This window comes from Plutella xylostella, chromosome 21, assembly GCF_932276165.1.
Source record: "Plutella xylostella chromosome 21, ilPluXylo3.1, whole genome shotgun sequence".
In the NCBI taxonomy this organism is placed as follows: Eukaryota; Metazoa; Arthropoda; class Insecta; order Lepidoptera; family Plutellidae; genus Plutella; species Plutella xylostella.
Window position 1 is genome coordinate 4,419,402 of NC_064001.1, and position 17,829 is coordinate 4,437,230.

General features: G+C 39.8%; 1 protein-coding gene across 1 annotated transcript; it reads right to left on the reverse strand.

Moving 5' to 3' along the window:
- Positions 1-132: 132 nt before the first annotated feature.
- Positions 133-3,533, reverse strand: LOC105382796 (fructose-1,6-bisphosphatase 1). Its single transcript, XM_048628526.1, has 6 exons — positions 3,273-3,533; positions 2,734-2,878; positions 1,854-1,960; positions 1,310-1,536; positions 615-793; positions 133-326 (listed from the first exon to the last, which is right to left on the reverse strand). Exons 1-6 carry the CDS (start codon positions 3,446-3,448, stop codon positions 147-149), a joined length of 1,014 nt encoding a protein of 337 aa, XP_048484483.1. The 5' UTR covers positions 3,449-3,533; the 3' UTR covers positions 133-146.
- Positions 3,534-17,829: the final 14,296 nt, after the last annotated feature.

A 17,829-nucleotide genomic window follows, 5' to 3' on the forward strand; every position in this document is an offset into this window, starting at 1 on the left:
CTCCAAATAAAAAAAACAACCTTTATTTTAAAATTTACGGCACAGTCTTAGCGGTAAATAAATTAGGAATGACACGTATCACCAAAAGGTCCAAAAGTCACATTCTGGCTGGCGACTAGACTTTTTCTTTTCAACCATAGACAAATTTACTTCTTCAAGTAGGCAAGGAGTTCCTCGACATCCTTCTTTGAGCCGAGATAGCACGGGGCTCTTTGGTGGATGGACTCGGGTTTGAGGTCGAGTATTGGCTGTTCGCCGCTCGTGGCCAGACCACCCGCTTCCGTGACTATGTATGCCATGGGATTGCACTCGTAGAGTAGGCGGAGCTGTGGAATGAAAAAATGGATTAATTTTAGTTCCTCTTTGCCTTTTTGGGTACCTTATATTTATTGACAATCATTAGAGTAGTTTTTGCCACTTTTGCTCTCTTGGCATGTGGACCTCTTAAGTACACTCTTGAGTGCTAAATATCATTTGAAATTTACTAATCGGGTATTGTATCAAGACGATCAAAGAGTGTCTTAAATCGTGTCATAGGTATAATTTGGCTTTGACCATAAAACCAGAGATCAACCACAAATTTAAACAATTAAACTATTTAATTATCATCTCACCTTCCCCTTAGGCGCAGAAGTGGTAGCCGGGTACATGAAGATGCCGCCATATTTGATGGTCCGATGCACGTCGGCGACCATAGAGCCGACGTAGCGCGCGCCGTACGCCTTGCCCGTCTTAGGACGCTTCTTCTCATTGATGTAGCTAGCTAACCCGGTGGACCATTCTGCTGCGTAACCTAGATAGTTAGAAAATACACACTATTAGTGGAGGTTCTGTAGGATACGTTTTTAAACATAGCAATGTCAAAAGGTTACATTCTTTTGTTTGAATATCGACTTTATGATTGGATCCAATATTAGCGTAAATTTTGTCAGGCTATTCAAAGCAATGATTAATGATAGATTAGTAATTAAATCCATACTATTAGAAAGTTTAATCGGGATGTCAGGAAGGAAATAATCATTAATTATTGCCATAATGGATCTATTACATTTATCAGCGATCTAAATTGTTTTACCGGATACTAGTCGGTAGTGTTAGTAACGTGATGATAGCATAATGCGAATCGTGATAAAATTGCTATTCATATTGTAACATTGTCTCTAAACAAGCTAGTAAAGAGTTAGCTAGTGAAAGAGTTATAATATTGGAAGACGAAGATACTACTGATTTTCAACACTCAAAAGCGAGCCACCACTTTTAGTTGTACATTTTGTATACGTGATAGGTCGCGATTCGCGATAAAACTTACCCTCATTAATCGAATAGATCTTCCCCTTCTCCGGTATCCTCATGTTCGGGTCGGTCAATATGAACTCCCCTAGAGACGGGTCGTACATAAACCCGTGCACTCCCTTGCCCACCCCCAGAGACAGCACCAGCATGGTTGCCGAGCCGTAGAGAGCGTAGCCGGCCGCGACTAGCTCGCGCCCCGGACGTAGCACGTCGGATAGGGAGGGTTCGGTTGTTGATGTCTTTCTGTGAACAGGAAAAGGAATTTACGCAAGGTTCTAGTAACAAAGTGTGCTGGTGTTTGTCAAATTTACTATTGTAGGTAGGTACCTAATGATTTTCGGAAGAGAGTTGGGTGTGGTTGGTTTGGTAAAGCAGCGCAGGTGTGATAACTGATAAGGCGTGATTTCTATTTCTGTAGCTTCATAAGGCCATGAATCATGTGGTTTGTTTATTTTTATCTAAGTCACAAAAGCCGTAGTCATTGTTTCTGTACATAAAATTTTGCAACATCTTGTTAATGTTACCTTTATAATCTTTATACTGCTTATAAAGGAACTCACTTGTAAATAGCGAAGATGGATCCGACGGACACTAGACAGTCGATGTTGGAAGATCCGTCGAGCGGGTCGAAGCATACTACGTACTTGCCTCGCCGCTCTGTCTCCACCTGGAATTAATTCATTATTTATTGATAAGAATAATTTGTTAATAATACTTCGATGTTAATAATAATGTTTTGTCAAATAGAGAGTAATAGAGTATCGTTTATGGAGATGACAGTGTGTCCTGCTTTGCTTGGGAGAGGCATTTGTGGCAGTCGGCTGATGTTGATGATTATGATAGCATCAAAGGAAATCGTTTTCAACAATGTGGAGTTCTAAATGTTTTCTACTACCTACAATCCGTTTTTGTGTACCTACCTATGTTGTGTACAGTAATTGCGTCAGTCCCATTATAAAACAAAATACATAATTATTCGTTATTCTGATAGCAAACTCTTATTGTTTTGATATACCAAATGTTAAATTTTGTAGGCGCGACTTTAAACAGATAAGAGGTCGTTGTCGTATAATGATTATACAGAATGTCAAGGTCATGAAATCAAAATAGTTGGCAATCCAAAGCAGGAATTGCACCAATTTAATTTATCTTGTAGGTACATACCTAAAAGGGCAAGAAAAATAAACTGTTGCACGGTGGATAAAATTGCATAGGTGGTATACCATTCTTGCCCTTTTTGTATTTTATATATATGTATTTCATTTCTTGCCCTTTTTGTATTTTATACAGTACTGTAGACTTCAAAGGACGACTTTCCCGAGTTAATTCAGTCGATAGTTAGGTTACTGTCGTCCTTTGAGTCTACCCCATTTTATTTAACTCCCAACGTAAACAAATGGTTAACTTATCTTCAATTTCCTAGAAAAAAGCTATGTTTACCTCGATGACGTTGTCGTTTTCTTCAGACACGAGCAGGCAGGTTGTGAATGAGGACTTGAGCATGTTAATGAACAGATCGTTGGACAGCACATCCAATTTCTTCACCTGTTCACCTTGCACGTTTGTGTCTCCAGAGATGCCATGGCTGGAAAAAACGTAACTACTTAATGCAATACGACTAAGGTTAAGAAGTATGGATAGTGAAGGTGGGTACTTGATAAGGAACAAATACTTACTAAATTACTGATGCTAAACTTTGTTCTCTAACATCCGGCTTATTGAGATAATTGCTTGATATTGTAAGTTATTCTATTCATGTGTGTGTTTAATTGGCTGCTTCTAACTACTTTATCATGTAGTTAGATAGATAAACACAACACCTAATTAAAATGATGGTACATTCATGTATCTATGATTAGGAAGCAGATATTATATCCAATATTTAAAAAGTTACAGTTAGATAACTAGCTAATAGCGTTAAAGCTGAACAGAAACATTAAAAAAACATAATAAGTAGGTAAGTACTTAATGTAACTAACAGTTTAGCGATGCCGGCTTTCCTCACGGCCGACTGTATGGCCTTGACTGCGGTCTGTATGGAGTTCAACAGCTGCGTGAGGTCTCCCGTGGCTTGGGGGGCACTCCTCTGCTGAGCCAGCACCCACCGCGTCAGAGTCATCGCGTTCACGTCGAACGCCGGGCCTTGTTGCGTCATTTCGCCGGCAAAATTTGTGAAACTGGTGGAAAAAAACAAGTGAAACGCGACCGCCGCGCACCGGTGACGCGTAAAGACTGGCTACATTAACTACATTTGCATTCTTGAACTCCCACTTTTAGTTGTGGACAACAAAAATGTACCTACTGATTACAAGTCAGTCGAATGAGTAAAAACAACGGGTAAACAGTTTCCCAAATGTTTCTTTGGACTGATTTAAAATGTATGATGTAATTTTTGTTTCTGTTTTTTGTTATTCAAGCCCGAATTGAGATCCGACCTACGGACGGTAGGTATTAGATAAACTCTTATCATTATTAGCCTCTGGCGTTCGCTATCAAGACTTTGATTTTTTATTATATGCTATTTTACGAACTTAATCTTTACGATTTTACTTCAGGGAGAAATTTTATGTTTTGCAAACCTATAACACCTGTGAGTGATTTCACCCACCACCCACCATTTTCATGTAACATAACATATGGCAACATAGGTCTCCATCGTTGGCTATCGCTATTAAAAACAAAATCAGAGGTGTGTCGTGTGTATTTTCGAATCTACACGAAGGGTCACTTTTACCAAACGCTAAACGTATTTAAATCAAATTTTAAATACATTTTGTACTCACTGACAGACGTATGACAGGCTACTAAATACGTTTAGCGTTTGGTGAAATTCCACCTAACATATCGAAAAAACAAATGTCACTTTTGGAACTAACTTTGCCTTACATTTTGACAGTGACAGTTGACGATACGCAACGTTAACGGAGGTTCGAAACTTGTGCTCGCGACTCAGTTGTGGTGTAGTTAGTGTCGTCAACTCGTCACGTCTTATCTATCTCTCTCTCACCTGGATCTTTTATTCGACGGAATTCTGACAGTTATCTACTGTACGGTTTACGTACACCGCGGCCTAGTTAGAGTTTAAGTTAGTCAGCACATTACTTAGAACTCGTGTAAAATCCTCAGTTCGTGTTAGACAATCAAGTCGTCGCCGCGTTCTCAATATTATATCAAGTTAGCATAGTTTTAGCATTTAATAAATATTTGTGGAAATTCTAATATATTGAACATTTATCAGTTATCAGACTCTTATCATTTAACCTCCCTGTACGTACATTATACCCGTACATATATTTTTTGGTCCTTCGAGCCTCCGAATAGGCGGGACTACTTGAGTGACGTGTTCGCGACAGTGACTCTTGTGGATTTACCGTTTCTGGAGGACTATCAGTGTATCAAGTTATCAAGATCAGGAGTGGTGTTTGGGTATCAAGCTTCCCGGACATCCGTTGGCAGTACAAAGCGAAAGCTGCGTCCTCTGTAACTACGTGCCAGCGTCAAAGTAAGATCTTTCCTTATTTTCTATCATGTCGAATATGAAGGATCTGCTTTTTAAGTAACAAGAAAACATAACAGCAATAAATCAGCTTTACGCAAATTTCAAAAAAGACGGTCAACCAAGGAAGAATTACGATTATTTAACTAAACGGTTAGATGCGCTCGAAAACTTCTGGATTGACTTTCATGCCAATCATATAAAACTTTGCGAGTTCCCTACGAGTTCTTGCGACAACGAGTACTTCTCGTTGAATCAATACGACGTCATCAAGGCGAAATACGTCGAGTTTAAAAAGGTAATACATAATTTACTATCAGAACAAGAATCAAGGCCTCAGACTCCAATATTGAAAGCAGCAACACTCCATGCTGGCGGCGCGTCGTCGCACGGCACCAACAGCAAGACGAACGAGATGCTGCAGAAGCAATCAAGCAACTTCCGCGCTCTCGAGAGAACTATATCAGGTATCAAGTTGGATAACATCTGTGAACGATGGGAGTTTGATGACGTGCTCAAGCTGCTACAATCAAGGTGGACAGCTATCGACTCCCTGCACTGGGAGCTCGACAACGAGTGCGCAGGTAACATCAATAACAAGGAATACGAAGATACATTCTCCGTGTTCGAGCAAGAATATCAGCGGATCAAGAGAAACATCAACAGTAAGTTGTCTTCGATGTCGCACCGAGAGAAGTCTACTCCACAAATTGACATTCCGGTGTTCCACGGCAACTATCATCAGTGGGTATCCTTCAAAGATATTTTTACGGAGACCATACACAACAACCCCAGCATGTCTAACGTCCAGAAAATGCAATATTTAAAAAGTAAGGTCAAAGGAGAGGCCGAAAAACTAATTCAACACTTGCCTATTACATCGGATAACTACGTCATCAGTTGGGATATCTTAAACAACCGTTATAAAAATACAAAATTAATTTTCAATTCGCACATGAACATCCTGACAAGCATCCCTATCATGCAACAAGCCACTGCAGGCCATATCAAGAGGCTGCACGACACTACATTAGAGTGCCTCAACGCTATAAAGGCCATGGGTGTCGACACAAGTACATGGGACCCATGGACCATGATTGTGTACTTTCTGTCCCAGAAACTCGATTTGGAATCTTATAATGACTACGTGGAGTCACTGAAGCAGCCTAGGGACCTGCCTAAATTAGATGACTTCCTATCATTCCTTGAAAATAGATTTACGGCCATGGAATCCGCACGGCGAAAGCAAGAAGGTCCGTCGCAGAAACCATATCAAAATCCGACAAATACCGGGAAATATGATTTTAGATCAAGTAAAAAATCATACTCTACATTTCCATCAGTAAAACGTGACGTCAACCAGAATAATTCGCAAACGAGTAAACATAGTTGTCCTCATTGCAACACAGCCGATCACGGGTTGTACTATTGCAAAGCATTTTTATCTATGTCACCATATCTGAAATTAAAAACAATTGAGAAACTTAATTTATGCAAAAATTGTCTCTATGATCATAAGGGAAAAGGTTGCTATTCTGAACGCCGTTGTCGCGAGTGCAATAAGGATCATAACACAATAATGCACGACTCGTTCATACGTCCGAATATCACAGCCAAGCAAGAACAGCAAACTGTTAAGGGGAATACGCACGTATTAACGCAAGGTGAAATACCGGAGGTGCTGTTAGCGACAGCTTTGGTACGGGTCCAAGCAAGAGACGGGTCCTACCATATTTTGAGGTCACTTTTGGATCAAGGATCACAAGCCTCTATAATAACTGAGAATGCCGCTCAATTGTTAGGGTTGGAGCGAAGTAAGTGTAGCGGAGTCATATCAGGTGTTGGCTCAAAGGAGAGTAATAGCAAGGGTCTTACTCATATCAAGTGTACGTCAGCTAGCGGTAACTACTCGTTCGATTCCCAAGTATTTATCATGAACAAACTTGTACGGGAGCTACCGAGTTTTTCATTCCCGAAGCCCAACTGGTCGTTTCTGGAAGGCATAGAGTTAGCAGACCCAGAGTTTAATATCAGCCGACCCATAGACATCTTATTTGGAGCAGACGTCTATTCAGCCATAATCATGGAAGGCATCTGTCGATCGGAACCTAACATCCCGATTGCACAGCAGACCCGCTTAGGATGGATCTTAAGTGGAAATGCGAAACCATTGCAATGCAACGTCACACTAAATAACATAGAGGAGCTACAGAAATTTTGGGAGACGGAAGACATTTCGGAAGAAACAGAATTATCAGAAAATGATCAAGAATACATAAAAATGTATAAGGCTACAACATCAAGATTAGAGGATGGCCGATTTCAAGTTCGGCTTCCCCTTAAGTCAAATATCAGTCAATCATTAGGAGAGTCAAAAAATAAAGCAATCGCTCAATTTCGCAATCAAGAACGGAAATTTATCAAGAACAGCGAATTTGCAAAACAATATAAATTGTTTATAGCTGAGTATATAAATCTAGGCCACATGCGCGAGTGCGACAGAGACAGAAAACAACTTGAATGTTTTTTGCCGCATCATGGTATATTAAAATCAGACGCCAACATTTCGAAGTTTCGTGTGGTTTTTAATGCGAGCCAAAAATTATCAAATGGAATGAGCCTTAATGATTTTATGTATAGCGGTCCAAACCTACAGCAAGACTTACAAATGCTGCTACTCAAATGGCGCCAATATCAAGTGGGATTTACAGCCGACATTGAAAAGATGTTCAGATGTATATGGGTAGCAGAGGAGCACCAGCCTCTACAGAAAATCATCTGGAGAGACTCCCCTGACTCAGCATTAAGGGAATATCAATTGGAGACGGTCAGTTATGGCCTGAAGCCAGCCGCGTTCCTAGCTATGATGACGCTAAAGCAATTGGCCCACCTGGAACAAGATAACTACCCGCGTGACGTCATCAAAGTGGTGGACGAGAACTTCTACATGGATGACTTACTACATGGTTGTCACTCCATAGAACAAGCGAATGCATTAAAAACGGATTTGGTCAATCTACTGAAATCAGGGTTTAACTTACGGAAATGGAAATCCAACAGAGTTGAACTGCTGGACGAGGTTGACAGGGACAAAAACTTTGAGTTTACAAACCCTGAATCTACAAAAACGCTGGGCCTGATCTGGGATACCAAGCAAGACGCCTTTACTTTCGATAGCAAGGTGCAGCCGTCACAGAAGTACACCAAGCGATCACTACTATCAGCAGTATCAAGGATTTTTGATCCCTTAGGGTGGATTACCCCCCTTACGGCCAAACTAAAAATGATCTTCCAATCCGTCTGGGAAACAAACACGGCTTGGGATGATGAGTTGCCAGAAGTAATCAAGAATCAATGGATCAGATTACAGCAAGATATCAAGAACATCAATCAAATAACAATAGACCGATGGTATAAAACAGGCGCCCAAGAGGAAATAGAACTCCACGGATTCTGCGACGCATCAGGGAAAGCATATGCGTGCGTGATATACTGCAAAATCAAGGGAAATGCAGATTCACCTGCAAAAATAACTCTGGTTGCCGGGAAAAGCAGATTAGTACCAACAAAAAAGAACATCTCGCTTCCTCGCTTAGAACTGACGAGCGCGCTACTATTAACTAAATTGATGAGTAAAGCGAAACAGGCGCTTCACCAGTACGACATCAAGACGTTCGGCTGGTCAGACTCAATGGTAGCCCTCAGCTGGATCAAGGGCGAACCAGGAAAATGGCAAGTGTATGTAGCGAATCGAGTTCGAAATATCGTAGAAACAATGCCACCAGAAAACTGGAAATATGTCAAGTCATCAGAAAACCCAGCTGACTGTGCAAGTCGGGGCCTTACTGCGACACAGCTTAAAAATCATGAACTGTGGTTTAAGGGACCCCAATGGTTGTCCTCATATCAAGGCGTGGATGAACCACCGCAATCATTTGAAACGGATCAAGAAATTAGGAAAAGCTTTGTGCAAGCCAATGTTATCAGTGACGACAACGTTATAGACGATTTATTGATCACGTGCAGCACAATGAGCAAGGCAGTAAGAATGATAGGATGGATGCGGCGATTTATCAGGAAAAATCGCAACACTCAGCCCTATCTATCAGTGGAAGAAATCAGAAATGCGACCACCATCATTGTAAGGCATGTGCAAAGAGAGCACTTCAGTGCAGAAATAAATGACCTTGAGAAGCAAGAAAAGGTCAGCTCAAGAAGCAAAATCATCAACTTGAACCCATTCCTCGACAAGCAGGGTGTGTTACGCGTAGGTGGAAGGTTGAGAAATGCACACATTAGCGAAGACATGAAGCACCCCGCGATTATCCCAAAGGAAGGGCGGTTTACAGAACTACTCGTGCAACATGCCCATAAGCTCGTATTTCACGGAGGAGCGAGACTTACACTATCATTTATCAGGAAAAAATATTGGATCATCAGCGGCACTAGCGTAACGAAGAAATGGATACGGCTATGTGTTAAATGCCGGCGACATGCGCCTGACAAGCAATATCAGCTCATGGGAGACCTTCCGGACGCCCGCTGTAATCCGTCCCGCCCATTTTTCCACACGGGGGTAGATTACACCGGACACATCATGATGAAAGCGTCTAAGGGTCGAGGAATCAAGACCACAAAGGGGTACGTAGCGGTTTTCGTTTGTATGGTGAGCAAGGCTGTACACTTGGAACTTGTCTCGGACCTCACCGCAGCCTCGTACATGGCGTGCCTGCGTCGAATGGCGGCAAGGAGAGGAGTCCCCCGTCATCTTTATCAAGATAATGCTACCTATTTCTGTGGTAGCAGCAATCTCCTCCAACAAGAATATCAAGAACTACAGAAAATCTTCAGCGAGAGCTTCCTAGCAGAGATAGCCGAAATGGAGATCATGTTCCATTTCAATGCCCCATCATGGCCCTCTGCGGGAGGCCTGTGGGAAGCGGCCGTGAAAAGCCTCAAATTTAATATGAAGAGAGTGATAGGAGAGCAACTACTAACGTACGAAGAACTATCAACGATACTAGCACAAATTGAAGGCTGTCTAAATTCTAGGCCATTGTGCTCGCTATCGGATGACCCCGACGACCTAGATGTCCTGACCCCAGCTCATTTTCTTACTGGAGGTCCTACACTCAACTTCTACGATACAGAGCAAGACCTCAGAACAAGATGGTATCTATCACAGAAGATATTCAAGGACATTTGGGCGAGGTGGCATACTGAATACCTCACACAGCTTACAGCAAGAAGCAAGTGGTCCACATCAAGGGACAATTTAAATCTGAACGACGTGGTTATAATTCATGACGCGAACCTACCACCGGGTAAGTGGGCGATGGGGCGCGTTGTCGAGCTACACCCAGGGAGTGATGGACTAGTGAGGGTCGTCACGCTCAAAACCAAGAATGGGTACATGAAACGGCCTATTGTGAAGCTATCAGTTCTACCTACCAACAACGAAAATGCAAATCAAAAATTAGACAACATCAAGGCAATCTCGGAAAATGCAAAGCAACCACAAAAAGATATCAAGATTAACAAGAAACCCAACTCTACATCAAATCGATGCAGTTTCCTTTCCCTTGCAATGTCGCTCATGTTATTCATGACCTTGTTATCAGAATCATATGGCTCCCTCAACGTAACGAGATTTAAACCCGCTCAAAAACTCTTTTTCGATAAGATATCACGCATGCAGTTAGCAAGCGACACCTGGAAAACAGTAATTTACTACGAGTTAGAACCTTATTGGCAAGGAAACATGGCAATAAATAAATACGTCGACCATTTGAATGAATCATGCATAAGAATGGTTGAAAAAGAACACTGCAATGTCATCATTCTGCAACTGGATCAGGAACTAGCCGAGCTAAAACATTATAACAACCTACTGATGAGTCAGCACGCTGGACACGCGCCGCGCGCGCGCCGCCGCCGGGGAATCGTCAACGGTGTCGGATATCTGGCTAACAAGCTGTTCGGAGTATTAGATCAAGAATTCGCCGAACAGTATGAGCGGGATATTAACATATTAAAACATAATCAGGATCATTTAGCTTTACTGTGGAAAAATCAAACTTCAATAATAGAAGCAGAATATAATTTACTGAAAAGAACAGAAATCGGCATGAATAAGCAACAAAAACTGATTAATCAACATTTTATCGCTTTAGAAAAAGAAATTTCTCAAATAAATCAGAAACAAACTGGCGCCTACGCATTGGTCCAGTTCACGTTAGAAGCGCTGACAGCTACTAATATGATCAACAGCATAAAACAAATACAAAATACTTTATTGGATATGGTGACAGATATTTATCAAGGGCATTTTATCTACCACATTCTGACTCCAGAGCAATTCAGAAAGGAACTTAATCTCATATCAAGCGAGATCTCCAAGGATCTGTCCCTACCCATCAAGGATATTCAAAATCATCTTAACAACTTATATCAGCTACTCGGCGTCAGAACAAGGATGTCCGAGCAATGTCTAATTTTCGAAGTTACCATCCCATTGGTCAGCAGAGATTCCTTCGAGATATTCAATGTAATCCCAATACCAGAGTTATGGAATGACAGGATGGTTATTGTAAAACCTAGATCAGATTACGTTGCACTTAGTCTGAGAAAAAATGCCTACGTCCTTATGACAGAAGCGGAAGTGCAATCATGTACACATCAAGATGAAGAAGTGTCCTACTGTAGAACGAATAAACCCGTGTTTCACATGAAACGAGACGAAGATCTATGTCAAGCAGAGGAAGACTCAAATAAATGCCAATTGCAAACAAGTAAATGCAAAGATCAATGGATAAACCTTCATCAATCTAACAATTATATTTATTTCTGCTGCGAAGCATGTCGCGTGCGCATCATATGTGAGGATCAAGTTTCATCACAGTCGTTGACCGGAGTCGGAATACTTACTATAGGTCACGGTTGCTTAGTCAGAACAAATCAGTTTTCACTACAGTCGCATAAACCTGGAAGTAACATTATAAAAACAAAGTCTGAGGTCGTATTACCTTACATTTCGCCTATCAATGACGTAATAAACGTATCAAGCGCATACGAATTGACTTGGAATGAATCAGAGGTCGACTACAAGGAGCTAAAGGATCTGCAAGGTAGAATCAAAATGATGAAAGAGGCAGAACCCTTGGCCGGCAGTATAACGTATCACGACGTACATCACTATACTGCTATCTACGCGTCCTTCGGTCTTCTCATCGTGGTCGCGCTGCTGGCGTGGTGGGGCCACGCGCGGCTGGCGCGCCTGCTGCCCGCCGCGCCCGCTGCAGCGGTGGCGCCGCCGGCGAGGGAGGGCCCTCCGCCGCCGCCACCGCGCGCCGCCGCGCCCCGGGCGCCCCCGCCACAGGGAGACGACCCGGTGGCGCACTGTGTTAGTGTAGTGAGTGATAATATGGGCAATCAGTGTAATAAAATCAAGGCTATTAGTGTCGATAATGTGCAAGTGTATAGTGAGTAGGGTTTCTGATTTCTCGACCTGTTTTCTTTCTCGAGCTTCGAGAATTCTCGAGCCCAAATTCTCGAGTCTTCTCGAGTCTCGAGCCTTTCTAAGAAAACCTTTAGAAAAAAGCCTTAATTAAAAAAAAAACAATTAATCTCCTTTTTTACATTGTCAACTTAATCACAAAGAAAATACATTACTAATACTCATAATTAACTGTCTAGCTAGGTACTAATTACTAGTACATGGTGGGCCAAAAGTACCCTATTGGAAGTTGCTCTCATTTGTGCAAATTGCCGTCAATTTCAAATCAGTTTTGATATTGGTGCACTAGACAAATGCAGAATACAAGTTCAGAAGCCGTGATACTCCCCAAGAACGCGGAATAATTTTAGTTTTCGGGTCGCCTTTTTTTCGTTTTATCTGTCATTTTTCCCTGCAATATCGCCCTACTTAACCGTTTCAGACAGTTTTTCTGTGAATAAACCCGTATCTCTGGAAGCCCTTAAGGACAACATTCGACACGAGTACGAGAATCTCTCGCCCGAAGTTTTCGCTGAAGTGATGAGAAATGCCATAAAACGAGCCCGTATGGCAATCAATTGTGACGGCGCTCATTTGGCCGATATCATCTTCTCGACTTTACCAATAAAATTGTAAAGGTTCAAATAAATATAATCAAAAAACAGGATCGAAGTTTTTCATTTAGAAATAAAATGAGAGCCAAACAACATCGGATGACTTCTTTTGGTCCACCTGAACTCAGAAACAGTACGTTACTATTACTACGTTATCTTTTAATCATTCATTGGTATTATCAGTATACAACAGTAGCTTAAATGGAGATGAAACATAATAATTCATAACACACGCGCATGGTATGCGTGTGTGTTGTTAAGCGGCGCAGGAAAATTCGAATTGATAATTCTAAATTTTTATCTCAAGGCTCGAGAAATTCTCGAGTCTTCAGATTTTTTTCTCGTCTCGAACCAAGCCGAATTTCTCGAATCTTCTCGAGCTCGGGAATTCTCGAGCAGAAACCCTAATAGTGAGATACATGACAAAAATAAAACTTTGAGCGTACCGGTTCTTAACAAGGGTACATCTCCTATCGCACGGAGAGTAGACTTTAAATTCAATATTAATGACTCTTAAGCCTTTCCCATTTATCACTGTTTAATACATAGTTTTACTTAATTCGTTATAAATAATAAATTTCGTAAGCATAATTTATTTGTCAGCAAGTAAATCATATAAGTTAGAGCAGTATATATTTAGCAATTATATAAACACTTCGATTTCAATAGAATACCTTATCATAATGTAAAATCAATTATTTTATTCATCCCCTTTCTGGGGTTGGGAGCATGTACGGTTTACGTACACCGCGGCCTAGTTAGAGTTTAAGTTAGTCAGCACATTACTTAGAACTCGTGTAAAATCCTCAGTTCGTGTTAGACAATCAAGTCGTCGCCGCGTTCTCAATATTATATCAAGTTAGCATAGTTTTAGCATTTAATAAATATTTGTGGAAATTCTAATATATTGAACATTTATCAGTTATCAGACTCTTTATCATTTAACCTCCCTGTACGTACATTATACCCGTACATCTACTTTTGACATGTCAGAGATCACAAACCTTTTTTGGCTGAGCCCTTTTTTCAATACGAGTCTGGAGGGCCACTACCAAAATCAAACGAACGAACGAACAAGAGTTCGGCTCTATCTCATTGTATTAAGGGTGCCGATTGCGTGTCAATTCTTGTTCGTTCGTTCGTCGATTTAGAGAGTGACCCCCCTGAACATCTAAGTCTAAACTACTCTATACATTTTATTTGTTAGTGAATGTACCTATCCATTTTATTAAGTGCGGCGCTCTAAATTAAAAGGAGATATACCTACGGTGAGTAATAATTACGTCCCTTTACATCACAAAAATAATATACTTAATTAAAGTATAAATTAATAAATAAAGAAAAACATAATTGATTATTAAAATATCTAATCGATTATTAAATCCTAACTAATATTATAAATGCGAAAGTAACTGTGTCTGTCTGTCTGTCTGTCTGTCTGTCTGTTACTCTTTCACGCCAAAACTACTGAACGGATTTGAATGAAATTTGGTATACATACGGTCTAGACCCTGGGAAAGAACATAGGCTACTTTTTATCCCGGAATTCCCACGGGAAAACTTTTTAAGGCGAAGCGAAGCGCGCGGGAACAGCTAGTAGTAAATAAGAGCGGTGGTAGCTCTGTCGGGTAAGCGCCCGCTTCTCACGCAAGAGCATCGCAAGAGATGCGGGTTGGAAATCCCGGCGCCAACATGTACCAATGAGTTCTTTTAACTTAAGTACAATGTATACCATCGCTCTTACGGTGAAGGAAAACATCGTGAGGAAACCTGCATATCTAGATTTAGCACATCTAGATATGTGAACCCACCAACCCGCAGTGGACCAGCGTGGTGGGAAATGGTCCAAGCTTAGGAAGGCAGTTTAGACCTTGGGGATATGCACAAAGGTTCCACTCGAGAGAGCCAGGTGCAGGTACTTACATCCCCAAAGAGAATAGAATAGAATATCTAATCATTATTAATACTAACCGATTATGATGATACTTATAATCGTTTGCAATAGAATCCAACAATCATGTAAATAAATATGGCGGGCTGACATTGACAGCGTATTGTTTATGCCCATAGTGATGTCATAGTGTTCTAATTAGATTAAATATATAAGCCATAGACTATAAAATAAAACTGATTATATATAAAAAGTGTTTATTAAAACAAATTTAAATCTTCGTCTTCGTCATCATCACTATCAGAAGTGTCGCCGGTGACCGTAATTATAAATGGAACCACTGTGTCATCGCTTGCCGTGTCTAAAATGCCGTCGAGCTTTTTCATTTCTTCCTCTTCCTTTTTTCGTTTTGGTTAATTATATTAAGCTCTTGAAAAAAATGTTTTATTGTATTCAAATAATATTAAATTAAAATAATTTATTAAATTAAAAATAAAAGATAACTTCAGATTACGAACAACACTAACTTTTCAATGACTTATAGAGTTCGATGAGTAAAAAACTAAGATGACAGCTTGTCAAATACTTCGAAATTTTTACGTTGCAAATGTTTTAACAAATTTAACTTATAAATACAAGTTAAACCGTGTTGAAGATAATGTAAAAACAATGGTGCGTTCGTTGAAATCAGACTATGTTCATAATTGCTCGTCAAATGTATGTGATTACGGAGTAATCGTGACAATTTGGTTTGTTTACATGATTGTTGGATTCTATTGCAAACGATATTAGACTGCAATGTAAGCCATTAAAAAAAATAATAGTGGCAATTGGTTCAATCGTTTCGGAGATATGCGTGGACAAACATTATAAACATACATACATCTATAAAAGTACATACAAGTATGTACCGAATAAAGGATCTTTTTTTGAAATCGATTAAAAAGGTTTACTATCTCTGAATTTAGTAGGAAGTGATGCCAGCTAAAGAATAAAATAAAGTAATTAATATGAATTCCATACATTATCTGTCATTTAATTTTTTTATTGCCAAAAAATGGATCCAAATTTTTCCTTTTTTCGGTTAAGAGCTTTTTAAGTAGCATCACTTTTGAAATGTCAGAATTCCGTCGAATAAAAGATCCAGTGTAGCGAGCATAGGATTCGATACTATTTTCGAATCTACACGAAGGGTCACTTTTACCAAACGCTAAACGTATTTAAATCAAATTTTAAATACATTTTGTACTAACTGACAGACGTATGACAGGCTACTAAATACGTTTAGCGTTTGGTGAAATTCCACCTAACATGGAAAAAACAAATGCCAATTTTGGAACTAACAAATTTGCCTTATACCCCATCCACACGCTCGGCGAACAATGGCAAACAGCAAACAGCAAACACTGATACCCCATCCACACGCTCGGCGAACAATGGCAAACAGCAAACAGCAAACAGCAAACACTGACGTGTGGATGGGTGTTTGTCGTTGTTTGCCTGTTTGTGTTTGTGTTCGCCAGTGTTCGGCATCGGTGTCGGTTTTTCTTGCCAGATCAAAGGATGTTCGGCAAACAGTTCGCTACGTATCCACACGTCTGGCAGCGGTCAGTATGCGCGCTAGCATTGCGGGAGGCGGACGTATCAACTTGCTACACTTGTAGGGATTTTTTTTTTATGTATGTTTGTTTTGTTTGTTTCAATGTATTTATTAAGTAATCATAAAAAACACAGTACAATTAACAATGACCCACAAAACCAGTTTACTGGATTGTCTGTGGATTCAGACTTCACTCTTAATAAACTAATTATATTATATTCTATTTTTAAGAAACTTAGTATACTTAACATTAAATTTAACTTGATACTTGTTTAAACATCAGACAATAGGTATCTATATTTTACTTAACAAATGTTTTTTTAACAATCTTGAGAATCTTGCCTTATTTGTTTCATCCCTTATTTCAGTAGGTAGATCATTTAATAATTTAGGTAATTGTTTTGTTAAGGTCCGACCTCCATAGAAGTTATTAACCCTAGGTGTTCACCGATTACTCCGCCGTTTATAAACCAATTTTGAAAATTCTTTTTTTGTTGTATTGGGTTGAGCTCCCAGGTGGTCCCATTTTTTTTCAGAATTTTATCTCACCCCTAAGGGTGGGTAAAGGGGTAAAAACAGGGTATGAATTTACATTTTGGACACATATTAACCGATTCTAATGAAATTAAGAACATAAATATAGTTCTTATAACAAAACAATATGATGGTGACCTTGAGCTGATCTGATGATGGAAACGGAAGGCAGTCAAGGGAACTCCTCAACGGTATATAGCAACTACCTCGTGTTTAGGCTTGAATGATTCGTATTGATTAGTAGGACTTTTTGGTATCATTTGCATCTTACTTTTGATTAAAAATTATTGCAAATAAACTAAAAACTATATAATACCTATAAAATAATAATTAAAAAGAAGTTTTTAATTTTTTTTTTAATTATTGTTATTATCCCATCATCGTCTTTGCTTTCTTCTTATTTTCCTTTTTTCTTTCTCTTGCTTTAATTTATATAATAAAAATATGTCAACCCGAAAGTAATAGCTCGTCGTCCGCCGTGTTTGCCGGTTCGGAATGTTATGAGCGTTCGCCGAGCATGTGGATGGCTGTTTGTGTTCGGTGATTGTGGTTGGTGTTTGTGACTTTGTTTGCTGTTTGCCGTGTTTGTGACAAACAGCAAGCGTATGGATGGGGCTTTACATTTTGACAGTGAGATTTGACGATACGCAAGCAATACGCAACGTAAACGGAGGTTTCGAATCCTGTGCTCACAACTCAGGTATAGCTGACACAGATATCTAAAGGGATATAGTTATAGCCCGTAAATTAATAAACACGGTATAATACAATTGTATATCGGAGTACAATTTGATTATACTTATTACAAAATATTTCAGATTCGCAGACTTAACTTAGCACCAACAATGTTATTAACATAATATTTAACATTTACTTTATTAAATATTTTATAATCATCACCCAACA